The 23260-nt window shown below is 42.0% G+C and overlaps 1 protein-coding gene across 2 annotated transcripts in view; it reads left to right on the top strand.

Annotated features, from left to right (window-relative positions):
• Nucleotides 1-7163: 7163 nt before the first annotated feature.
• Nucleotides 7164-23260, top strand: part of PLPP4 (phospholipid phosphatase 4) — a 90553-nt gene continuing 74456 nt past the window's right edge. The window contains exon 1 of one of the 2 annotated variants that reach the window (XM_074959239.1): nt 7164-7233. Coding sequence is in view for 1 of the 2 variants with exons in the window: in XM_074959238.1 (XP_074815339.1) it covers nt 7843-7898 (56 nt within the window). In the remaining variant the exon portion in view is untranslated. Of the gene's footprint in view, nt 7234-7440; nt 7899-23260 lie in introns of those variants that run through there. The other variant, XM_074959238.1, reaches the window with a different exon arrangement.

The following is a 23260-nucleotide window of genomic DNA, read 5'->3' as shown; positions in this document are numbered from 1 at the left end:
GAACTATTGCAGAGCCGAGGAATGAGTCAGACTACATTGTATTACTGAGAGACATTTACTTTTTAGAAGCCCAGGAATGTTGCACTCACTTAGGTCACGGTCAGCAAAATGACTCTGTAAAACTAGGATCTAGATGGGCCATGTTAAGGGCTGAACTGTGCTGGGCCTTGTGTACGTGCACAGTTGCAAGAAAGGCACCAAGATCCTCCATCTTTGTGCCCCCAAGGAGGAGCCACGTACAGTTAGAGACTGCGGCCATTCCTGAGCAAAGGGATTGAGTGTGGTGAGCCCTGTTAAGAGCACCAGTAGCCTGACAGCCACTCTAAAAGAAGGAGAGAGAAGTTGGGATCTTGACCTAATCTCTACACCATGCTAGCTCGCTGAACAGGGCAGCCATTGAGAAAAGCACATGCTGCACTCCTTTTGAGGGGTTGGGCAATGGCCCAGCTCCCACAGCAAGTTGAGGAGCTCCAAGAGGCATGGTGCCTTTCAGAGGCACAATGCCTGTAGGAAAATTCTGCTGGTGCAGGGGGGCTTTGCACCGCTCCTAATTCAAGGCTGTGGCTTAATGCCTCAATGTCAACTTTATTATATTCCCCACCAATTGCCCCTATACCTAGTTTGCGTGACTGAAAAGTCAGAACAAGTTAAATCCAGATTCTAGCACTGCAAGTTCAACTTGGTATCAGAAAACCAATGTGAGATATTTAGCTGTAAGGATTTTGGAATCAGACCTTAACGAAAAGATAATTGCCATAGGACAGCTTTTATTTCATTTTAAAATTGTTATTTTATGTTCAAGTAAAGGTTGACTAACCCCAAATGAAGACATAGTTAATATGCTGGTGAGAAAAAAGAACCCCTGTACTGTACACAGAACTCCCCCAGGCAGTAACGAAGGTAAGGACAGGAAGTAGCTGCAAGTGAATGAGATAAATATGTTCAGTTCCAAATATTACAAAAGTGGCGGGGGGGGGGGGGGGGGAGGAGAGAGAAAAAAGAAAAGAAAAGAAAAGAGGAAAAAATAAACTTTTCTTCTGCCCCCAAATCTTATATACTTCAGGACAGATCCTCAGCTGGTGTAAAGTGGTATGACGCTCCCCAGAGGTACCCAGGGTGTGAGACACCTCACTCCCACCAGCCCTTAGGGTGAGGAAGTCATGGCTGTCAGCACAAGCACTGCCTTCCAGGCCTCATTCTCTCTGTACAAGCCATGATAAGCACACATCAACCCTTGAATCCTCAGCTTTCCATGCAGGGTCCAGCCTCTTTTCCACTGAACATTCACAGAATTACAAGCCTGTTGTTACCAAAGGAAAAGTAGCTTGTAAGATTCAACTCAGGATCACCACTTAGCACTAGAGCACTGACATATTTACAGTGAAAACAAGACCGAGTGTATTATCAAAAACAGAGATTCAAGTGATAGTGAATAAGAATAATGGAAACAACTGGTTACATATAAAACAATCATAACATGCTTTTTTAGATGCTAAACTAACGGGAGTTACTCTTGTATCTAAAAGCAAGCTTATCTCACCCAAAGTTCTCTCCAGCATTTTCAACCAAGCCTGGTAGCGCATTTTCTTCATGAAAGAGGGCACTCAATCTGTTCACTTCCTAGCAGAAGGTTGACAGGGTGTCTTCTTTGTGCCCCAGATATACTAGAGCAAATCTTTGATATGCATCTTAAGATAGCATTCTCTTACCCCCTTCCAACCGCACCTATTGTTTGCTTCTTCCTGTTACTTTTCCTCTCTTAAGTTTTTCCACAATCCTTCATTAGCGTTCACTTCGGTTCATATGGGTGGGAAGAGTATTATTCCACAATGGGTCAATACTTAACTGACATGTAAACAACCAGATAAACATGTCTTGTCTGACAGAAGACCTTTTCTTCACCTTTGCTGGTGACCAGTCCCTAACAAAAATAATTTTCAATGTATATACATGACTCCTTAACCAACATACACACAAGAGTTTCACAATGATATTGATGACCAGAGACCTCACATGACAATCTTTGGTGAACTATAATGTACATGACAGACTAAGAACTTAGGCTTGAATAGAGACTGAGAGTGGTTGAGTCATTATAAAAAGTAACCTATTTCCCCTTGTTTATTCCTTCCCTCCCCCCCCCCCCCACTGTTCCTCAGGCGTTCTTGTTAAACCCTGGATTTGTGCTGGAAACGGCCCACCTTGATTATCATACACATTGTAAGGAGAGTGATCACTTTAGATAAGCTATTACCAGCAGGAGAGTGGGGTGGGGGGAGAGAAAACCTTTTGTAGTGATAAACACCCATTTTTTCATGGTCTGTGTGTATAAAAACATCCTCACTGTATTTTCCACTGAATGCATCCGATGAAGTGAGCTGTAGCTCACGAAAGCTTATGTTCAAATAAATTGGTTAGTCTCTAAGGTGCCACAAGTACTCCTTTTCTTTTTGCGAATACAGACTAACACGGCTGTTACTCTGAAACCAATAAGAAATCCCTGTAACTCCTCTACATCCCCTTGTCAGTTGGCATTAAGAGGTTCTTGTGTCACAATTAGCTTAGCTTTGTTGAAGTCAATGAAGCTGTCCAATTCCCATCACCACAGTTTGTGTGGAATTGTAGCATAGTCAGGAAATATTACATTACAATCCTGCAATCTCTTGCTTATCTGAGTAGTCTCATTGGAGTTGATGAAAACTATTCACATAAGTAAGGATTAGTGTAGTATGGCCATCCCAACATCTTGATGGATTAAAGGAAACATGATGAAATCAGTCAGTGGTGCTTGACAGTAGTGTGGGAGAAGAGCCCAATGCCCAAGCGGCAGACCTTCCCACAGTGGCTACAGGTCCACTCGCCAGATGGAGGTTGGAGCACACTCTGCTTCCTGGTTTGCCTGTGGGCCTCAGCCTGGGCTCTCTGATGGCTCTCCATGGTGACTGCACCAGTCTTAACCCAGCTTCTCTTTTTTGAGACCTTGCTTGACTTTGTTGCTGTATCAAAGCTTTGGCCTTCCTCTGTGTCGCAGGCAGTTCTTGAGTTGGCCATAGAGCACAGCCTCCAGCAGATGATCTTGAGACATATGCTCCACATGTCCCAGTCAGTGAAGGTGTGAACATCCAGCATGTTCTGCATAGACTGTAGGCCCGTTCTCTCAAGGATCTCGTTGTTAATGGCCCCAAGTGACTCCAAGGATTTTTCTGAGACAGTGAAGGTGGAAGCTGTTCTATCTCTGCTCTTACTTGACCCAGCTTTCACAGCAGTAAAGGAGGATACTGAGGACACAAGCCTGATATATGGACACCTTTACATTCAGGGTTAGCAGCTTGTTGCTCCAGATACAGGAGGTAAGTTTGCCAAAGGTGACAGCTTTGCTGATTCTCATGTCAAGTTCTCTATCAAGGCTAAGAGAGCTGGTTAAAGTTGAGCCAATATAGAGAAGTGATCCACGTTGTCTAGCGCTTCATTATTGACATAGATTTGAGGTGGGATGTTGGTGCCCTGTGACATGACTTCTGTTTTCTTGATACCGATTACCATGCCGAACTTGATACATGCATCAGAGAATTTATTCATCAGGCGAGTTAAGAGATGAATGAAGCGTCATCTGTGAAGAGCAGATCCCGAACAGTGAGTTGGGTGACATACTTTTTGCTCTGAAAGTGTCTGATGTTGAACAAGCTGATGTTTGCCCTCGATTCAATTAATGCTCCAGACTGAATGTTTCCAAAAGCATACTTAAGAAGAATAGAGAAAAAGATGCCAAAGCCATTAGACATAAAGACATGGTCTTGCTTTATGCCAGTATCAATGCTCACCTCATTGCAAAGAATTCTAGCCACGTTGAAGGCCTTTTGAAGGTCAACAAATGCTACATAGAGACGTGCCTGTGGTTCATGGCTTTTTTCTTGCAACAAGTGCATTGTGAAGGACGTCAGTCTTGGAGTGTCCAGCTCTGAACCTGCACTGGCTCTCAGGATAAATTCTCTCAGCAAGGACTTGAAGTCTTTTCAGCAGGATCCTTGCAAGCACCTTGCCGACCACGCAGAGCAAAGATATCCCTCAGTAGTTTCCCCTTATTTTTGTATGAAGTAATTGTGTTTGCATGTGGCTTTCTTCCCAGCAGGTGCAGAGAAGTGTAAGGATGTCGCTCACAAGCTTTCTCCCCCGCTGCCTTTAGGAGTTCCAGAGATATCTGACCAGATATGAGTAAGGATTAGTCACATGTTCTACCAGCAGTGATGCACATACACAACAGGTAGTATGTTATATACACCAGTCATCTAGGGGCGAGGTTAGAAAAGGCCCAAATGTTTGACAATGGAAGACATGTCAGTTGAGACTTTTCAATGGAGAGGGAGATGAGCGTCATTTAAAAGGACAATCGGGTAAAGAGGCCTCATTGGGGCTACTCATGTACTTATAATTAAGCACGTTTAAATATCTTGCTGAACTAGGGTCATAACTATTCAAAAAACAGGGAATGTGGAAGGCAGGCCACTAGACCCAATTTTGCACATGTGGCCATGCAGGGGACATGTTCTATCCTTAAGGTAGACCACATGCTTCTGAAATTTATTTTATGGCCCTAGCTGCAGCCTCTCTCAGATCTGCACAGCTCGCTTAGTTAGGCACAGGTGAGCATATTATTAGTTTGTGCAAGGACCAAAGATAGAAATGGAAGCATAGTGCAAGTCTAATGACGTATCTCCACCCAAAGCAACTCTGATTTTTATTGAAAATCAGTGCATGCCACAAATAGACAATAAAACATGAGGTGGATCTTAGCTAAATAACAGAAATGTCTTTTCAGTAGCTATGCAAAAAAGTGATTTCTCCAAATGGGTCAATGTTCCAAATCAGGACTGCCACGTGCACTGTGCTTCAACCACTCTTCTTAGAAGTGCTGCTGTTGTGCATTTAATCAAGTACATATCAAATTACTACTTATAATATGTTGATGTGGCAATTTATGTCTCTCTTAGGCCTGATCCTCCACAACTATAGATCAGTGGGAGTTTGACTATATGGTAGCTCATACAGACCCTTAAGAGGGGGGACCTGATGTACAGCAGCCACCTGAAATGGGGAGGCGCTACGAAGAGGGACATATGTATTATACATGGACCTGCTAGGGTAAAGATCACAACACAGATATGAATAATCCAGAGCATACAATTAGTCATTAAGTATGAATATACCAAAGTGAGTTGGTGCCCACATGTTGCAATGATGTTTGCTTTGTAACTGTGTGCAGTAATAATAACCATGTACACTCTCATGGCCTTTGAAAAATGTGTTCTTCGGAGAGTAGGTTGGGAGTTTATGTAACTAAATGTGAATTACTCTTTTGCATTAACTGTGGTGATCCTGAACTTCCAGCACAATAAATATGCTAAAAATAATTCAAGTCCCAAGTGCATTCAGGAGAGGGGAATCTAAGTGAGGTTTGTGTTTGTCAGTCTGCACAGGGACTTTGAGCCAAATACGCACACATAAATCTAATCTCAGATATTAGTTGGAGACTGTCCACATGCAGAAGAAATGTAAGTCTGAGAACACACCCCATCCCCAAAGCTACAAGAGAAGAACTCAGACAAACTCTCTGCCTTGGGTGTACATAGAGATCCATAGGCAATAGGGAAGTTTGCCTTGGATCAATTTACAAGGAGGATTTCCTCAGTGAAAAGGGGTCAAAGGAAAACTGCTGGGTCTAGATTATCACAAACTGAGATGTGGAACATGAATTTCATTGCTCAAAAAACAGAACTACTGGTTCGGAAAATGACCACACATTACCAACTGCTTTATGGAACTGAGATACACATAATACTCTATTACTATCACGGATGTTACAATGGACATAATGGAATACATAGCGGAAACAGCCTCATGTTGCATTTCTTTGTCTGTTCATTGCCTATATGGGGCCAGATTCTACCCTGCTTGCTCTACAAATCCACTGAAGTCAATGGGGCTACTCACTGAGCAAAGGCAGCACAATTTAGCACTTAGATTATAAATACAGGAGTTGTCTTTTTACATGTCTGTAAAGCATCTAACACACTTCCAAGTGCTATATAAATAATAATATACATATGATCAGAGATTAAGATGTTACTTGCACTGACAGCAATAAGTGTGGTTTAGAAAAAGACATCAGTGCCTAAGCTTGGTAGAAAACCCTACTATATATGCCAAATACGGTGAAGAAAGTATCCAGACACTGTTAATCCATTAGGCAAATATTATCCCATAATGCTGCCAAGCACAGTATCCACATGAGTTGTTTGGCCTGTAACTGCCAGCTGCACAAGTTACAGCAACAGTAGCCTTTCCTCTCTCCCCCTGCCCCCCTTTTTTGGGAGGTGCGCCATATTGCAAACTCGTTCTTTATGAGCCAGTTGCAAGCAAAGAAATTCAACCTGCTGAATCCTGATCTTAGATGCTATTTATTGAAATTACACAGTATCAGAGGGGTAGGTCAGGTGAGTCAGCCTCCTGCAGCTTGTTCCATGAGTAGATTCCCCCCCCAAAATGGCAACGCTCTATGATAAAGGCCAAATTGTTAATTTCTTTCTCACTGAGAATGCAGATTTAAACTGAGAAGTATTGTACCTTCATTCACGTACTTCAGGGCAGTACGACTATACAGGAGCATTCTTGCCAGGTGTTACCCAAATACTCAATACTACTAGGGGGTGGTTCCATGATTTTGAGTAACCTTCACTGAGCCAGTCCCACTCCTAGCAGGGGCGGGGATTTGTACTAGCGTCCTCACCGAATATTCATTTTGATTTAGACCTAACAGCCCAGTGTGGAATCCCGTGCGAACGTGAAAGTCCCTAGGCCCTCCCTTTGCAGAGCTGTCCCTATCCACCGAAATGAGCCGCTGCTCCGAGAAAAAAAAAAAAAAATCTTTCCTGACCGCAGCGGAGTGTCCTAAGCACAGCGCATGGTGCATGACTCCAGGTGGGTCCAAACGAACGAGGCTTTGCAGGTGTCTGGGAGCTGGGATTCGCCTTTCCCAAGAAGCGTGGGAATGCCCAACTTCACCGAACCAGCGGGAGAGTCTGAGCGAGCGAATCTAGTCTGTCGGGCACGGTAAACTCCCCCTTGGGGGAGGAGGGCTGTCTGGATAGGCAGCGGGGCGTGGGCTGTGACATTCTTGCTCATCAGAGACCAGGGGAAACCACCGCCAAGCCTGGGAGCTGCAGGCTGAAGGGTGGGGTGAGCAAACGGTCTATAAAGCACACAGCTAGCTTGGAGGGGGAAGAGTTCCCTGGGGCTGCTGGGCGGAGTCTGAACAGCCAGAGGCAGGCAACAGATAGTTCACCGAGTAGGAGGGCAGGGAAGGGGAGTGGAAGTCCCCGGGATTTTCCCCCGCCCCCGCCTGGAAGTTAGTCCCGGGGACCTCCCCCTCTCTGCGCTTGGGCACCGGCGGATCAATAGCCGCCGCCGCCCGGGTGGATGTGTCAGTCTGGCGGCGGGGGCTGGCAGTCAGCACCGCCCAGCGCCAGGTGCTTGCAGCCCGGCCCCATTGCTCCGCGGGAAGAAGGTTGTCCGCGTCCAGCAGCTGCAAGAGCGCCGGCCCCGCTGCTGACCCTCAGCCCGGGCGGGGAGGGAATGGACAGGGCGGGTCTGGGGCTTGCTCGGGCTGTGCGGGGCTGCAGATTTCCCCAGCACGTTCTTCCCGGCGCGGGTGGGGAAGGAGCCGGCTGCTGGCCGATCGCACGCCCCGGATTCCCCCCAGCCCGCTCCGCCTGGTTTTGCGGATGGAATTGAAGGCGGGGTGCTGAAGTTCCGGAAGCCTGCCTGGATCCTCCCCTCCGCCAAACCATGCGGGATCTAGCTATCGAGATCGGGATACGAGTTCTGCTCTTCGGTGTCTTCGTGTAAGTACCAGACCGAGGGAGAACTAGCTCCTGACCCTCCCAGCTGGCCGCCCGAACTTTTCTCTGCCTCCACTTTGAGTTACCTGGCTCTTGACTTTCTTTGGTCACCCCCATTACCTTGATAATTACCCCCCCCCACACACACACTCTCTCTCTCTCTCTCCATCCTTTACACCTCCCCCCAATCATTTCTAGAGATGAAGCCAAATCATGCTCAGTGCCGATGGCAGGTTAATGGCTTAACGTGTCTGCGCTGGCGTGTTTCCTCCTAAATTCCCTCTCGCCCCATTTGATTTTTAAAGCAGATTTGATCAACTGCGGCAGGTGGGATTGGGATGGCCCTAAGGAAAATAGGACTTAAGGGGCAGGAACTGCAGGAGCTGGACGGGGCTTGTACATGCATGCCAGGCGCCTGGCAGTTCCCCTGTCCGAATGTCCTTCCTCCTACCTTTGTCCGGCTTCCTTCTTAATACGCTTCCGGCTTTAGCTGAATGTCGAAGGTGGGAGGGAGGGGGAGAAGTGCAAAGAGAAGAGTTAATCACCCCTATCAAAATCGATGCATGCTCCTAACAACGGTTTCCTCACAGCCTTACTAGCCTTTGACTGAGAGCTGCAGTGTTGTGCTTGTAAGGGGGAAGCATTCAGTCTATCTGTGCATGGTCGTTTTCAGCAATGGTTTCTGTTTCAGTGGCACACACTGTAGCTTTAAGCAAGTGGATAACTGTTGCTATTCGCCGATCTACGAAAATAGGACCTCAGGATAGTAGGGACCGGTGGTTCGTACCCCTCTCTTGTCAGACGTTTTTGAAGGCACCAAAGCTGCTGCAGTGAATTTCATTTTGTCCCGAGGATAATCTTCTGTAAAGAAGATGAATAAAAAGACAGGGATGCCCAATCTATGCTGGGACAACAGTGATGTGTCAAGGACCTTAAGACGTTTGCTATAAAAAAAAATCCCAAGTTGTGTCTGAGACTGTGTGTGTGGAGTTCAATCAGGTATTATCTTCGTTTAGAGCAGTGTTATCTTTAATTGCATAACTAATGTGTCACAGACTTGAAACAACTAGCTGGGTGTCATGTTTCTTTCAGAATCTTCAGGGTGCGCTCAACATTCCAAGGACAGGCATTCATGAGAAAAGAGCAATATAATGATGTCATGTTCCTAAGACAGACATGAATATCAAAATACTGTAGTTCACATTGTGAAGCACGTGTATGTGTATATACACACACACACATTTGTATAAAGGAAGCTAAGGAGTTGGAAAACTGACTTTTAAAGATTCTGAAAGAAGTACAAGTACTTCTATACCTACACTATTTCTTTAATTCTTATTCCTTGTTAAATAGTGCTACTCTAGTAGAAAGAGATACAAGAATTCTCTGTTTAAGTTATGCATCAACTATCAACCCAATAAAATTTAATCCTTTTTCCCCCCCTTTATGGTAGAATCCTTCACTCTTTAGACACTTGAACAATGAAAAACTTATGTATTTTAAGTTCATATTTCAGCTGCTAAACATTTACAGATTTGTATTCTCAAACTTTGATCTCTCTGCTGTGCATTAGAAACTGCAGCAGTTTCTTTGATTGAATGAAGGTTACTGCCACTGGATGGAATTTTTAAAAGCCCTGTTTGCTTCTTACCGATTTAACTATGGCTCTAGTTCGATACAAAACAAATACAAAAATAGTACAGGGTATCCATTAAGCCATGACACTGCCTTACAGCTAGTAATATTTGAATCCTTTGATTTTATTTCTATCTGGGCCTGTCATTGCTAGTGAGTCATTTGCCTAATATACTTCTAGCTGATATTCTTCAAAGCTCTTTTTTTAAAATATTGAGGCAGATCTTTTATTAGAAATGGAGCATGTTTGCTAATGTGACATCTTCATTTTGATCTAAATTCTGATACTTTTCATAGACTCATAGAAGTGTAGGGCTGGAAGACACCTTGAGAGGTCATCAAGTCCAGACCCCTGCACTGACGCAGGACCAAGTAGACCTAGAACATCCCAGGGGAAATGTTTGTCCAACCTATTACCACCAACCTCCAGTGATGGAGATTCCACAACTTCCTTTGGAATCCTATTCCAGAGCTTAAACTACCTTTATAGTTAGTTTTTCCTGCTATGTGACCTATATCTCCCTTGTTGCAGATTAAAGATCATTACATCTTATCCTACCTTCAGCTGACATGGAAAACAATTGATCACTGTCTTCTTTATAACAGGCCCGAACATATTTGAAGACTATCAGGTCCCCCTGTGAGTCTTCTTTTCTCAAGACTAAAAATTGCCTGTTTTTTTTAATCTTTCCCCATAGGTCAGGTTGTCTAAACCTTTTATCATTTTTGTTTGCTATCCTCTGGACTTTCTCTAAGTTTTTTATATCTTTTCTAAAGTGTGGTGCCCAGAATTGGACACAGTACCCCAGATGAGGCCTCACCAGTGCTGAGTATAGTGTGACAATTACCTCCTGTGTCTTACATATGACAGTCCTGTTAATACATCCCAGAATATTATCCTTTTTCTTAACTGCATCACATTGTTGACCCATATTTCATTTGTGATCCATTATAACCCCCGAGATCCTTTTCAGCAGTACTGTCACCTAGCCAGTTACTCCCCATTTGTAGCTGTGAATTTGATTTTTCCTTCGTAAGTGAAGTACTTTTCACTCGTCTTTACTGAATTTCATCTTGTTGACTTCAGACCAATTCTCTAATTGATCAAGGTCATTTTGAATTCTAATCTTGTCCTCTAACACACAACACTTCAGTTTGGTATCATTTGCAAATTTTATAAATATACTTTCCACTCCATTATCCGTGACATGAATGAAAATATTGAATAGTACTGGACCCAGGTCTGACACCTGTGGACTCCATTAGATATGTCCTCCCAGTTTAACATCTGATCATTGATAACTACTCTGAGTACAGTCTTTCAACCAGTTGTATATCCACCTTATCGTAAGTTCATCTCGACCATATTTCCCTAGTTTGCTGATGAGAATATCAAGTGGGACTGTGTCAAAGCCTTACTAAGATCAAGATACCTCTCATATACTGCTTCCCCTCCATTCACTGGGCCAGTAACCTTGTTAAAGAAATAAATGATTTGTTTGACAAATCCATGCTGGCTATTCCTTAAAACCCACTATTATCCTCTAGGTGCTGACAAGTTTATTAATTTGTTTGTCTCCTTTGGGGTATTGAAGATACGTAACTGTTCTATAATTCCCTGAGTCCTCTTTGTTCCCCTTTTTAAGGATAGTCTTCATCTACCCTTCTCTAGTCCTCTGGGACCTCACCCATTCTCTGTGAGTTCTCAAAGATAATTGCTAACGGTTCTGAGACTGCATCAGCTAGTTCCTAGGATGAATTTCATCTGGCTCTGCCAACTTGAATATCTCATTTAGCAAAATATTCTTTAACCTGTACTTTCACTAGTTTGGCTTGCATGCTTTTTCTCTTGTTATTAATATTAACTGTGTTGAAAGTCTGGTCACCGTTTACTTTTTCTAGTGAAGACTGAAGCAAAATTGGAGTTAAAACACCACAGCCTTCTTAATGTCATCAGTTATTGGCTCTCCTTCCTTGCTAAATAGGCAATCTACACTCTCCTTCCTCTTTCTCCTGCTCCTAATATATTTAAAGCCTTTTATGTTCTGTGCATTTTGTGCTTTAGCCTTTAAGGTTTTGTCTTTGCATGCTTATGTTCCTCTTTTATACTCCTCCTTAGCAATTCATCCATGTTTCCACTTTAACGATTTGAAAAATCAAAAAGAAATCCTCAAAGTACTCCTGATGGAGCCATGTTGGCCTCTTATTATTCTTCCTATCTTTCCATCACAACTGACTAGTTGGCAGTTGTACATTTAATACTGTCTGCTTGAAAAACTGCCAGCTGTCCTGAACTCATTCATTCCTTACATTTTCTTCCCATGGCACCTTATCTACCTGTTCTGAGTTTGTTAAAGTCTGCTTTTTCAAAGCCCATTCTACTTATTCTGCTACTCTAACGTCTTCCTTTCCTCAGGATCATGAAATTTATCATTTCATGATCACTACCTGCCAAATTGCCTTCCATCACCTTAAGATTTGCTATCCTGTTGGTCAGAATCAAGTCTAAAATGGCTGTCCCTTGGTTACTTCCTCACCTTTCTGAAATGAAAAGGTGTCCCCAATACATTCCAAGAACATGCTGGAAATTGTTTTTTGCTATATTACTTTTCTAGTGGATGTCTGGTTAGTTAAAGTCCCCTATTGCTACCAGGTCTTGTGTTTTGGACATTTGTTATTTTGTTCTAGAAATGCCTCGTCCTGGTTTGGAGGTCTGTAATAGACTCCTACCATGACATCACCCCATTCCCCCCGCTTTTATCTTTTACCCAGTGACTTTTGACTCATCTGCTTCTGGACCTCAGAACAAGTATATATATTCTTGATGTATAATGCAACACCTCCCTTTTCCTTGCCTGTCCTTCCTGAACGAACTATACCCCTCTATACTATTATTCCAGTCATGAGATTTATCCAACCAAGACTCTAATGTCAATTAAGTAACAATTTAGCTTATGTATTAATACTTCCAGTTCTTCCTGTTTATTCCCCATTGTTCTTGCATTTGTGTATAGACATCTAAGATGTTGAGCAAATTTCCCCCGATTTCATTCTTGCAGTTCCTATGACTATTGTAATTTTCCATGTCCCTCCTCTGCCCCCCAAAATCTAGCTTTCTGTCAAGGTCACTGTTCTTTAATGCTATTAGTGGGCTTTTGTCCCTAGTTTAAAGCCCTCCTCGCTAAATTGATAAGTCAGTGCACGAAGGTGTTCTTCCCCTTCTTGGTTTGGTGGACCCCATCTTTTCCCAGCAGATCTCCTTCCCACAACAGCATCCCATAATCTGGATTCAATAACTCACAGCTTTCAATGGTGGAAAGAAATGAGTTATGTAAAGTCACCAAAACTCCAAATGCTTAACAACTTAACAAGTCTAGCACTTTCATATGGCTAGTCTTCCACTCTTGCCTTCTGGAGATATATACACATTATGACACTAGTAGGTAATTTTCAGCATCTGTTTGGCAAAGAAGAGATCATGACTTCTAAAAGTACTGAAGATTTTATCATTTGCAATTCACATCTGGGTAGATACTGTTTTATGAAAGCTTGTACATTAGACTAATAGTTGTAAGGATATGATCCCTGGGTTGAATGAGAATATACTGACTTTGTATTCTGATAATCTTAGCCTCAAGCAGCTCTTTGCTGCTGCTGCACAATATTTTCCAATCTCTGTTTTTCCTTTCTAAGTTTTATTTTTTGCAGTGAGAGAAGGGGGAATTATGCTTTTGAAACTTCCTTGGTTCATACAACTTTATATTTGTTTTATGTTACACCTTGTTTTGTAACACAATCAATGGAGTTATTATGGGGATGGGGAGATCTGATTATTATTAATAATTATTCTACCAGTGTTAGTGAAATCTGGCATATTGACAGTCCTCTGGAGTCTCAAGCCCTCTGTCTATCCTGTAAGCAGCAATACAAAATTATCCTATGCTATTCCACAGTCCTGGCCTGGAATAACCATCTAGGATTGAGAATCTTTAGGATTGGGAGGGCTGTGTGGTCTCAATCCTTCATTAAGGAAAGACCCCCATGTGCATTCCGTTTACAAATATGCTGTTGATTTTGTATCACTACCACTTTTCACAGAATTAGAATGTTGACTTTAGGAGAAAGGTACTAAACTATGGAACCGATCCTGAGAACGGTTTGTTCCCCCCCAGATGGCTTTTTAGCTTCAACCTTCTAACTCAAAATAATATACTGGAGCATTTTTCATTATGAGACACAAAAGAGAAAGATGCACTTTCTGTACCATAACATTGGCTGATGATGAATGTCACATTTCATAAACTGCTGAAATATGTATAAGTGGAATATTTAATATCCTTGTTCGTGTAACTTTGCTGACAGTTGTTGAAATCCACTGTACTTCCAGTTTGAAAATACACTGCGACAACTGTCTCTCCTGTACTTAAAAGACTGGCAACTTTCTCTTTTTGCGGTGGTGGTAATCACCATCTTAGACTCTTCTGATGACAGCAAAAAAATTGTCCTCTTGAAGGTTTTGAAAGTTTTTTGATCAAATGAATACCACAAACCACCATAATTTATGCACCTGTTTGACAGTTCTGTATTAGCATGGAATAGGAATAATTCTCAAGTCCAGACTAATAAAATAATGAGGCAGTCTGAGAAATCATTTAAGTTGATATCTTTATCGATGCTTGATAAATAAATTATTAAGGAACCCCTTAACTATTAAAATCAAATAAAACTCCTGTGCCTTTATAAGGACCATGTGCTGAAGGTTATTTTACTCCTCAGGGTTTATTGCTACTGAAGCAGAGAGAAGTTCAATAATAATTATTTGAAGATCTCTGCCTGCCTACAGTTCTGAGCCACAACTTACTAAATTGTTTAAAAGGAAAAAGGTAGGATGATGCACACTTCCCTGGAAGCAAGGATACATTTCCTTTGAGTGCATTCAGTGAAACAGCCCTCGAGCCATAACTGCAAACAGAAGAAACTGTAGTGTTGTTTTGTTATTCCGTACAGTTTTTCCTGGTTCTCATCTGATTAACTAAATCTCTTTCCTTTTTTGAAAAATATTCAGGATCATAAAATGGGCTGTCTGAACCCATCCTTCTATGAATGGATGTGATGACTTGCAGGCAAAGAAATGGTTTTAACTGTAGGAGTTCATCAACTTTATAAAACTTAAGTGTAGGCAAATTATATATATGGTTCTACAAAATCAAATATCTTTTAAAATCAAAGTCAACCAATTTATCTTCATGATGCTTTAAGTTACTCTGTATTAAAAAGAGATACCATATTGTGTTTACTAGGAAAGATTTTTAGGGTAGTGTAGGATCATTGTTTGATATAACAATCATAGGAGTTTAATCTTATTCTTTCAAGAATAAAAAAAATAGTTTGAACATATCCATGATCTGAACATATTTTGTGCCTCATGCATTTTGTAGTTATTCCTATGACTCAGTATTTTTGATAGTGCCTGATTGATGCTAAAGTATGTTAAATTTAACCTTTCAACCATGTGACAGGGTCAAGACTCACCACCGCTGGCGCCTCCTGCTGGTTGCTCTGGGAATTAGCTCTGTCCAGTCATAGAGCACCTTTTGCGTGTGGTGCCTTGCCCTTCGTCTGCTCTGCTGCTTTGGGGACCTGCATTGCTCCCGGCTCAGCGGCATCCTCTTCAGGACACTGCCTTCCAGCAGTGCCCACTGCTCCAGTCTCACCCCCTTCCAGGGGTGAGGTGTTATCAGCAGTCTTCGATCTACACCAGCTCTAGTGGCCAAATGCAGCCTCAAAGTCTAGCTCTTTTGTTGCAGGGGCCAGCCACAGCTTGTATCAGGCCACGCTCCTCCTCAGCCAGGTGTAGTACAAAGGGGAAGGGGGGACCCAGGTCCACCTGCTACTCTGGGTCCAAACCCAGGGACCCTCTAGCCAGCAGCCTCTCTGCCCTCATCAAACTATTGTCCCTGGGCCGCTTCCCCTTCAGCCCTGTGCACCTGCTCAGCCCTTTGTAGCAAGGCCTGCAGCCTGGGGTTTTCCTTTTGCCGGAGCTCCCCAGCTCCTTCCCCAGCACTGTTCTGTCCAAGGTGCTACCTTTCCACTCAGGAGCCAGTCCTTCTCCCTTGCCAGTCAGGGAGAGACTACCATGCATTTTACTAGACAGCCTTTATATAGGGCCTACCCTGGCCCTGATTGGCTCTCCCCAGGCCTTCTCTGATTGGCTGCGAGTCTGCGCAGCCTCTCTGGCCTGGATCAGCCCTTTTTCTCAGGGGGTGGGGCCACACCCCACCCCACCCCACTACACAGTGACTGTGACTTTTGCCAGTCATTGGAGATTTGATCAGGCAGACCTGACTGACTTGACAATTAGAGCAAACTAAAAAAACATCTCAGGTCATATTTGGTCTTTCACATAAAAAAGGAAGTGGTACTGGCAATGAAATATGCATGGAGTGTGCTATTATACTTTAAGGATGATTGCAGATAGGAGTTAGCTAGTAAGCTAGTTGACAAGATCAACCTTCAGTCTAAGCTATATCTTGAATGGGGGTCCTTTTAAATGTTTCTTGGACATTTTAGAACATCACAACATTGGCTTAAAGTGAGGATATGAGTACTGGTGTCCATTGTTGAAGGTTTAGCATGGTGAGTTTTAGTATCAACAACATATCTCCAATGATTCTAGAGCTGCTTCTAACGGATTAAAAAGAAAGTCTTTCAAGACTGCTTCATCAAACCTTGAGCTCGTCAATGAATGTGATGTAATTACAATATAAATGCCACTCAAGATAATTGGATATCTTTTCGACAGCTCAATCTTGTTAATAACATCCCTTGAAGATAAATGTTTACACACAATGCTTCCCAAACTATTGATTGTGATCCACTTCTGAGTCATAAAGGATTTACAGTGGAAAGTGTCAGTGTATTCTACATTATGTTAGAGCAACTGCTTCAAAAATTATCTGAATGCCACTGTCTTCATTGGAGCAGACAAAGTGGCCAAATCTTTTGTGGCACTTGTAATGTATTTTCAATAGGTTTTCAGGTTTCCAGGATTTTTATATTCATGTTTTGGGTTTTTTTGCACTCAGATAACATCGTTTAAATATCCTGTATCTGGATGTTAGTGTGGGAAAAAGAAATCCCAGACCTGGATGCATTTGAGAATGCTTATGGGATCCAGCTAGGTGTATTTGGGGTAGCACATTTTCTCTAGAAACAATGGGCTAGATCCTCACTCAGCATAAGCTGGCATATTCCGATTGTCTTCCAGTTTATCTGGCTTAATATCTTCATAGCCCATATTGGGAATTATTATAAATAATACATTTTATTCTTGTAGTGTCCAAAGCACTTTGTCAGGGTGGGTAAGTAATGCTAGTAGAGATTGGTGAATAGTGCAGAAACTGAATTCTGAAAGGTATAGCCATCTTACCCATGTTCAGACTCCTTTTCATTCACTATTAACGAGTCTCTTTGTACACAATGTCTTTGTTCACACTGATGTCTGTAGAATGGCTAGTCTTGGTATACCTGGATTTGCTTGTGAACGAGTGTGTTTGTTCTTTATTAGGCTACTCTTTCTATCATTATATGAGGGAGCAGAAATAATACCATGTGATTAAGGTGACTGATTACACATCATGAATAATGAAGCATGACTCCTTGAAAATTGTTGGCCAGGTCTAGGAAAGAGATGGACATAGCTACTTTTATGTTCATTTCTCCTTAGCTGAGCTTGAAGTCCTTATGATGTGGGACTTTGAAGAAGGGCAGAAAGGGGGCAAATGGTGGAATGTCATCTCCAGTATGTAGAAAATGTAGTCATTAGATTAGATGATGCCCCAGGACAAGCTGTCAGAACTACACAGCTCCTTCCAGTTTATTAGGATTGGGTGAATGGAAGCCAATTGCTTGAGTAGGCAGAGTTCTGTTAACACAGGAATGACTCTTGAGGCATTCCCTTTTTTGCTGAAAGGTTGTAATGGATTCTATCTAACCTATCTAGTCAACCATCCCCTGCAATCTGTTTACATGCATTCAGGGGATTCCCTAAACTGCATCAGTATCTTATTTGTTAAAGTTCACATGATGTTTCTTACAAGGCTCATTCTGCTGGTTAACATTTACACCATCTTCTAGGGCCAAGTATGACACAATTGGTCACTGATTCTTGACATGGCATGGAGTCTACCTGCCTCTTCCTATTAAACAGAAAATCACGCTTCTGATCTGCATCTTTTATGTAGCAGAAGAGTGGAAGCTGAAGATGTAATGACATCACTAAGCCTTTTCATTCACTCACATAGTTATGGCTGCGTTCCGGTGAAAGCTACAAAAGGAAAATGTTTTGATAGCCCAAAAAAAGAAAAACATAAAATAACACATTCAAAAGGCTTAACGTGCTTCAGCAGAGCAAACTGTACAAAGATCAGCTGTTTGCCTCCACAGGGACCTACATAAAAATGCAGATCTCTCCTTCAGTTTTGATATCTGCATGTTGACGCCACCTGAGTTTTGAAACTCACTCAAAATTTTGTCCTTTCACTTCACACCAAAACCAAAGGAAACCACAAGCCATAGACTGAAAAGCCCTAAGCCTCAACCAATGGCTCAAACATGGTATGCAACAGAAACAGATCAGCAGTGGGACCCAACACAGTTGCTGCCACAGCATCAGTGCCCAGCTATTGGATTTTAAAGAACTGACACAAGAAGGGGGAGGGGGGCGGTATGTATCAGCTTAAAGGTTAGCATGGAGATGACAGTGAAATACAAAGGGACCTTTAGCAGGGAGGTACTGAGAGAATGAAAGGAAGAGAGAAGGAAAAGTTATGGTCACCAGCAGAAACTAAATATCCTTGTTTATCTTCCCTATTTTTTCAGTTTCTCATTTTATAGCCAACAAGATGACAATATACAAGTAAAGTTGGAGTGTGTGCTGTTTTATCAAAATATCTGTGAACATTAAGCAAATGTTCTAGGGAACTCTGAGAGTAATTTGGTTGAAAACAAGGACTCCTTGATGTATAAGAAAAATCAAACATTAAGAAGTCTCAACAATAAAACTTTTTGGCAGCAATATATTTTGATTGATGATTAGTGTACTTGTGTGATTAAGTCTATAATATGAATTATGTTTTTCAGTTAGTTCTGAAGAATAGAAAACTGCCTGCTTTGAATTAATCCCCTGGCAGAACAATGTCTTATGAAATCTTCTACTGCTGTGTCAGCATTTTAACTGCTTAGGATTGTGTTTATTCTTCACAGAGATTAAAGGGACACTGTTAAGTAGTTTAGGCCCCCAAATTAAGTTTTGTCCATAAAAAGAGTGTGTGGGCAACTGTACTTAGCATAAATTAAGAATTGATGCATAGAATGAAAAATAATTTAATAAAAATATTAGCTGGTAGGACGAGGAATAAGGTTTCACTTTCTTGGTATCTGTGCTACCACAAGCCTGCTATTATTATTATTTCTGTTACACCAGTGCAGAAATGATACATTGGGCTAGGTGCTGTACATACACATGGTGAGAGAGAGAGTGCCTGTCTCAAAGGGCTTGCAATTAAACAAGACAAAGGGTCGGAGGAAGTATGATCCTCAGTGGCTGAACTAAAGCACAGAGAGATTAAGTTATTGCATCGAGTCAGACAGGAAGTCCATGGCACAGCTAAGAATTGAACCAATGTCTCCCTGAGTTCCACTGCCACTCTTCCTCCCTATTAGCAGGTCAGTCATGCACAGAATCTTGTAGGAGGGAAACACTAAACAAGACCTAAAGAAAAAAAAAAGCCTTTGAGGTTTTCTTTATACATTGTGAAAACAAGCAAACAAATAAACGAGAAGGCACAAACTCATTCTCCCTCACCCACTTTCCAGGTCATGGGCACAACTATACCTTGATAAAGGTCCAGAATTAGGGATAAGTGAGTCAGTTTGGGTAAAATAAGAAATAACCAGAACTTTTCCTGTAAACTTTACCATTTGCTTGTTTTAATCTTTGCCCTCAATTCCCATTTGTTTTCATTTGCACTTCTGCTTTCCCAGGCTCTCGCCAGATCTGGAAGCAGAAATGTCAGGAGTAGTCTTAGAAGATTTCCAGCCTGATCTTGTTGACTTCAGATATGATGAGAATCAATATACAGTATAAATCTGAACTTCCGGATGCTGTCCTAAACCAAACCTCTGAACTCTTCCCCCATCAGGAGCTCACGCCCCTCTCAAGACATGCATCCTGCTCACATGGGGCATGCTGCTTGTGGCTTATTGGCAATTCCGTGGGTACAGATATATATCCCTAATCAATAGTGAGTTTTAATGTTCCCGACTCAGGTACTTGAAGGATGAGGGTTATTTTGTTGCTTGTCAAATGAGCACTACATGTTTGCTGGAGGAAGAGCTAAAACCCCTTTATGAGATTTCAGCCCATTGTCCTGTTCCTTTCAAGTTTTAGACTATAGCCCAACACAGACCACCTGTTACAGAAAGGAAATGAGATAGCTGTGGGCTATTTATTGCTGTCAATTTTCACAGTGGATCAGTCTATCCACAGACAGTCTATCGTGATTAATCTCAGATGTTTCTTGCAATTCTGACACTTGGAAAACATCAGATGTTTGACAGATTTTAGAGCTACACTGTCCCCTGTCACATGTTTTGATGTTAGGACTCTGGACTAGATTATAAAACACAGAACAGTCGATGATTTCAATTTACTAAAGCATTTAACTCATATCATCCCCATAATGTCTGCTATTAAGCCCATTATTAGGCAGCCACAAGCACATGAAATTATATTATGTATCACCTGATCAAAATTAATTTTAATTATAATTATTATTGTGAAAGGGGAGCGATGACTGTTCAGAGTCCATAATATATTAACTCATCCCAAGTGCAACTCAGTTAAGAATTTTTGCAGATATTTAAGGTACTGTAGTGGCTCTCAACCTTTCCAGATTACTGTTCCCCTTTCAGGAGTCTGATTAGTCCTGTGAACCCCCAAGTTTCACCTCACTGAAAAACTACTTGCTTACAAAATCAGACATAAAACTTCAAAAGTGGCACAGCACAGTATTACTGAAAAATTGCTTACTTTCTCATTTTTACAATATAATTATAAATCAATTGGAATATAAATATTGTACTTACATTTCAGTGTATAGTATATGGAGCAGTATAAACAAGTCATTGTCTGTATGAAATTTTAGTTTGTACTGACTTCACTAGTGCTTTTTATGTAGCCTGTTGTAAAACTAGGCAAATATCTAGATGAGTTGATGTATCCCTGGACGAGCTGAATGCCCACATGGGGATGTTTTTATTTTAAAATGATTCTTACATATTGAGTTGAACAGGAAGCAAATGATGCAAAGACAGAATTAAATAGGTTAAAAGAAATTACATTTGAATAAAAGAAGCAAAGAGAACCAAAAAATATGAGAATTGGACCAGTTCTGCAGTACTTTTTCCTATTTCATCATAATCACCCTGTCATCTGCTACCTTGTTCAGAGCTCTGGTGTAGCATTATCCAAGTTCCCCCTTCTTCTTCCTTTTCACTTTGATCATTATCCTCTAAAAGGGTGAGACAGTTACAAAAAGGTCCAAGTAAAAGTTGTCTAACTCCCACATAAGAAATCTCTTTTGCTTTTCATTGAATAGAGGTTTTCATGTTCCAGTTGTTTCCCTTTGTACACACTGGAAATAATGATACTTAGCAAGATACAATGCTATTCATGTTCCATATGTTTTTACCAAACATTAGCTAATTAATAGGAAGCGCTTCTAGGCTTTAGGATCTCAGATTCTTTTGGCACATGTAAAAGAAATGTTAGATCCATGTCAGTGAAATTATCCTGCTGTGTTTATCAAATGTACTTGTGTGGTTCATGCATGTTCAGTTAACCATTGCCTTTTCCTAACATAAGAATATTTCCTCTTAGGCCTGATAGGACTGTATGAGTTAGTGCAATCATGTAGTCAGATTGGAATTGTATTCTAGGGCTTGAGAAAGCAGCAGACTTGTAACTTGGTGTTGAGAAACCTCACACTGAATTATTAAACTTCCGGCTGACATTCTTTCATAAAGATTCAGACAGAAATAAAACTCAGCCATTCACCTTCAGAGCCTTATTTGAATTGAACTTTGTCAAAAAAACCCAACAACATAGAATGCCCTCTGAAACTTTCCAACTCCCATTCCTTCTCTGTTTGTGTAGGCTCGTGTGTATAGCAGGTCCTGAGACAAAAGATCCAATCTCCAGGCACAGATCTAAAGGCAGATACTTATTATCATGTATCTATTATCTTATGTATCTATTATCTGCTTAGCACCAGGAGGCCCAAACACCATATCAGGACAGGGCCCAGTAGCTAGATACTGATGATAGATACAGGAATGGGGATCAAAAACACCACCATCATCCACAGTCTGAGAAAGAACGCCATCTGGGTTGCATTACTGGGATAGTCTTCTTGCCCAGTGCTAGTACAGCTCACTCCTATTAGGCTACTCTGTGAAACAGGAGACCAGACAGTGAATATGAGGGGGAATGGCCATTGAGATGTAAAAGATGCCCCATTCCAAAACATACACCCGGTATGTGAGTTGAGGGACAAGGCCAATTTGGAAAACCTGCTGATAAGACTCTCTCAAAGTCCCATTGTCTTCCTGCCCTAGTCCAGTGCTTAATTTGTGCCAGGGCTTGTCAGGGCTGAGGCCTGGTACCTCTGGGCTTGGCAGTTCATAGCCCCGGCACCTCTGGGCTTGCCTCATCAGTTATGAAAATAAAAATCTTGCTTGCTCTTTCATTACAAATTGATCACTGCCCTAGTCCAACAATCACCTCCTTCAGACAGTTATCAGGGCATGCCTTTCTGTCCATCTGGGAGATGGGACAATTTTAATGATCCACATCTAGCAATTCATGGGTTGAGTGAGCTTCAGAGGGCTCTGATAGCTGAGAACAGTGTCTAGCTGTAGGATCAATAGACTCGTAAGACAATACAACCAACTGCTGTCCACATCCATTGAAGCACTAGTCACTATCAACCTCACAGATCACCTGTGTTCACAGATAGCTCACGTCAGCTAAAGCGTAGGGGCAGGAGATTAGAATGATGATGTCATAAGGCCCAAACCAGATATGTCTGACAGCAGCAGAAAAGTCCTGTGGTTGCAAGCGGTTCCAAGAGTCCCACCACTGACCTTGCAAACTGCCAATCAGCGGAGATGTCCTAGAATGCTGACTAATCAATCCAGCTTGCCTGCAATGATTCCCAGGCCCTAGTCATAGAAGTTGGTGGTGAACATGACACCTGCCCTGGAAACATTTGACCCAGTTAATTTTCTGTTTCCCAATTTAACGGATACTCTATAACCACACACCAAACATTCTCCTCTCAGCCACAAAATGAAAAATGGAATAAAGTCATCTGTGTTACCAGCTTTGCCCATTACTTTGTGGTATGGTCATTTATTAGGGTTACTCTTCTGGGCGGAGGGGTCTGTACTTCTATCAATGTACTAATTGTGTCACTTGTGTTCTCATACGGAGCTCTACTTCTCCCTGCTGCAAGTTCCCTCCCAGTGGAGCCATTCTGCAGGACCTACGTTCCCCAGGGCTTGGTTCTTTAGCCCCGGAATCAGACTCACACACATTAACAGAGTGCATCTGAGAGGACCGGGTTAATCAGCACTCCCAAGCTGACCCCTTATATGCCCCTGGACTC

This window comes from Natator depressus, chromosome 7 (assembly GCF_965152275.1).
Source record: "Natator depressus isolate rNatDep1 chromosome 7, rNatDep2.hap1, whole genome shotgun sequence".
Lineage (NCBI taxonomy): Eukaryota > Metazoa > Chordata > Testudines > Cheloniidae > Natator > Natator depressus.
Note: the sequence above shows the minus strand (reverse complement) of the source record. Positions and strands in the feature narration are given on the sequence as shown.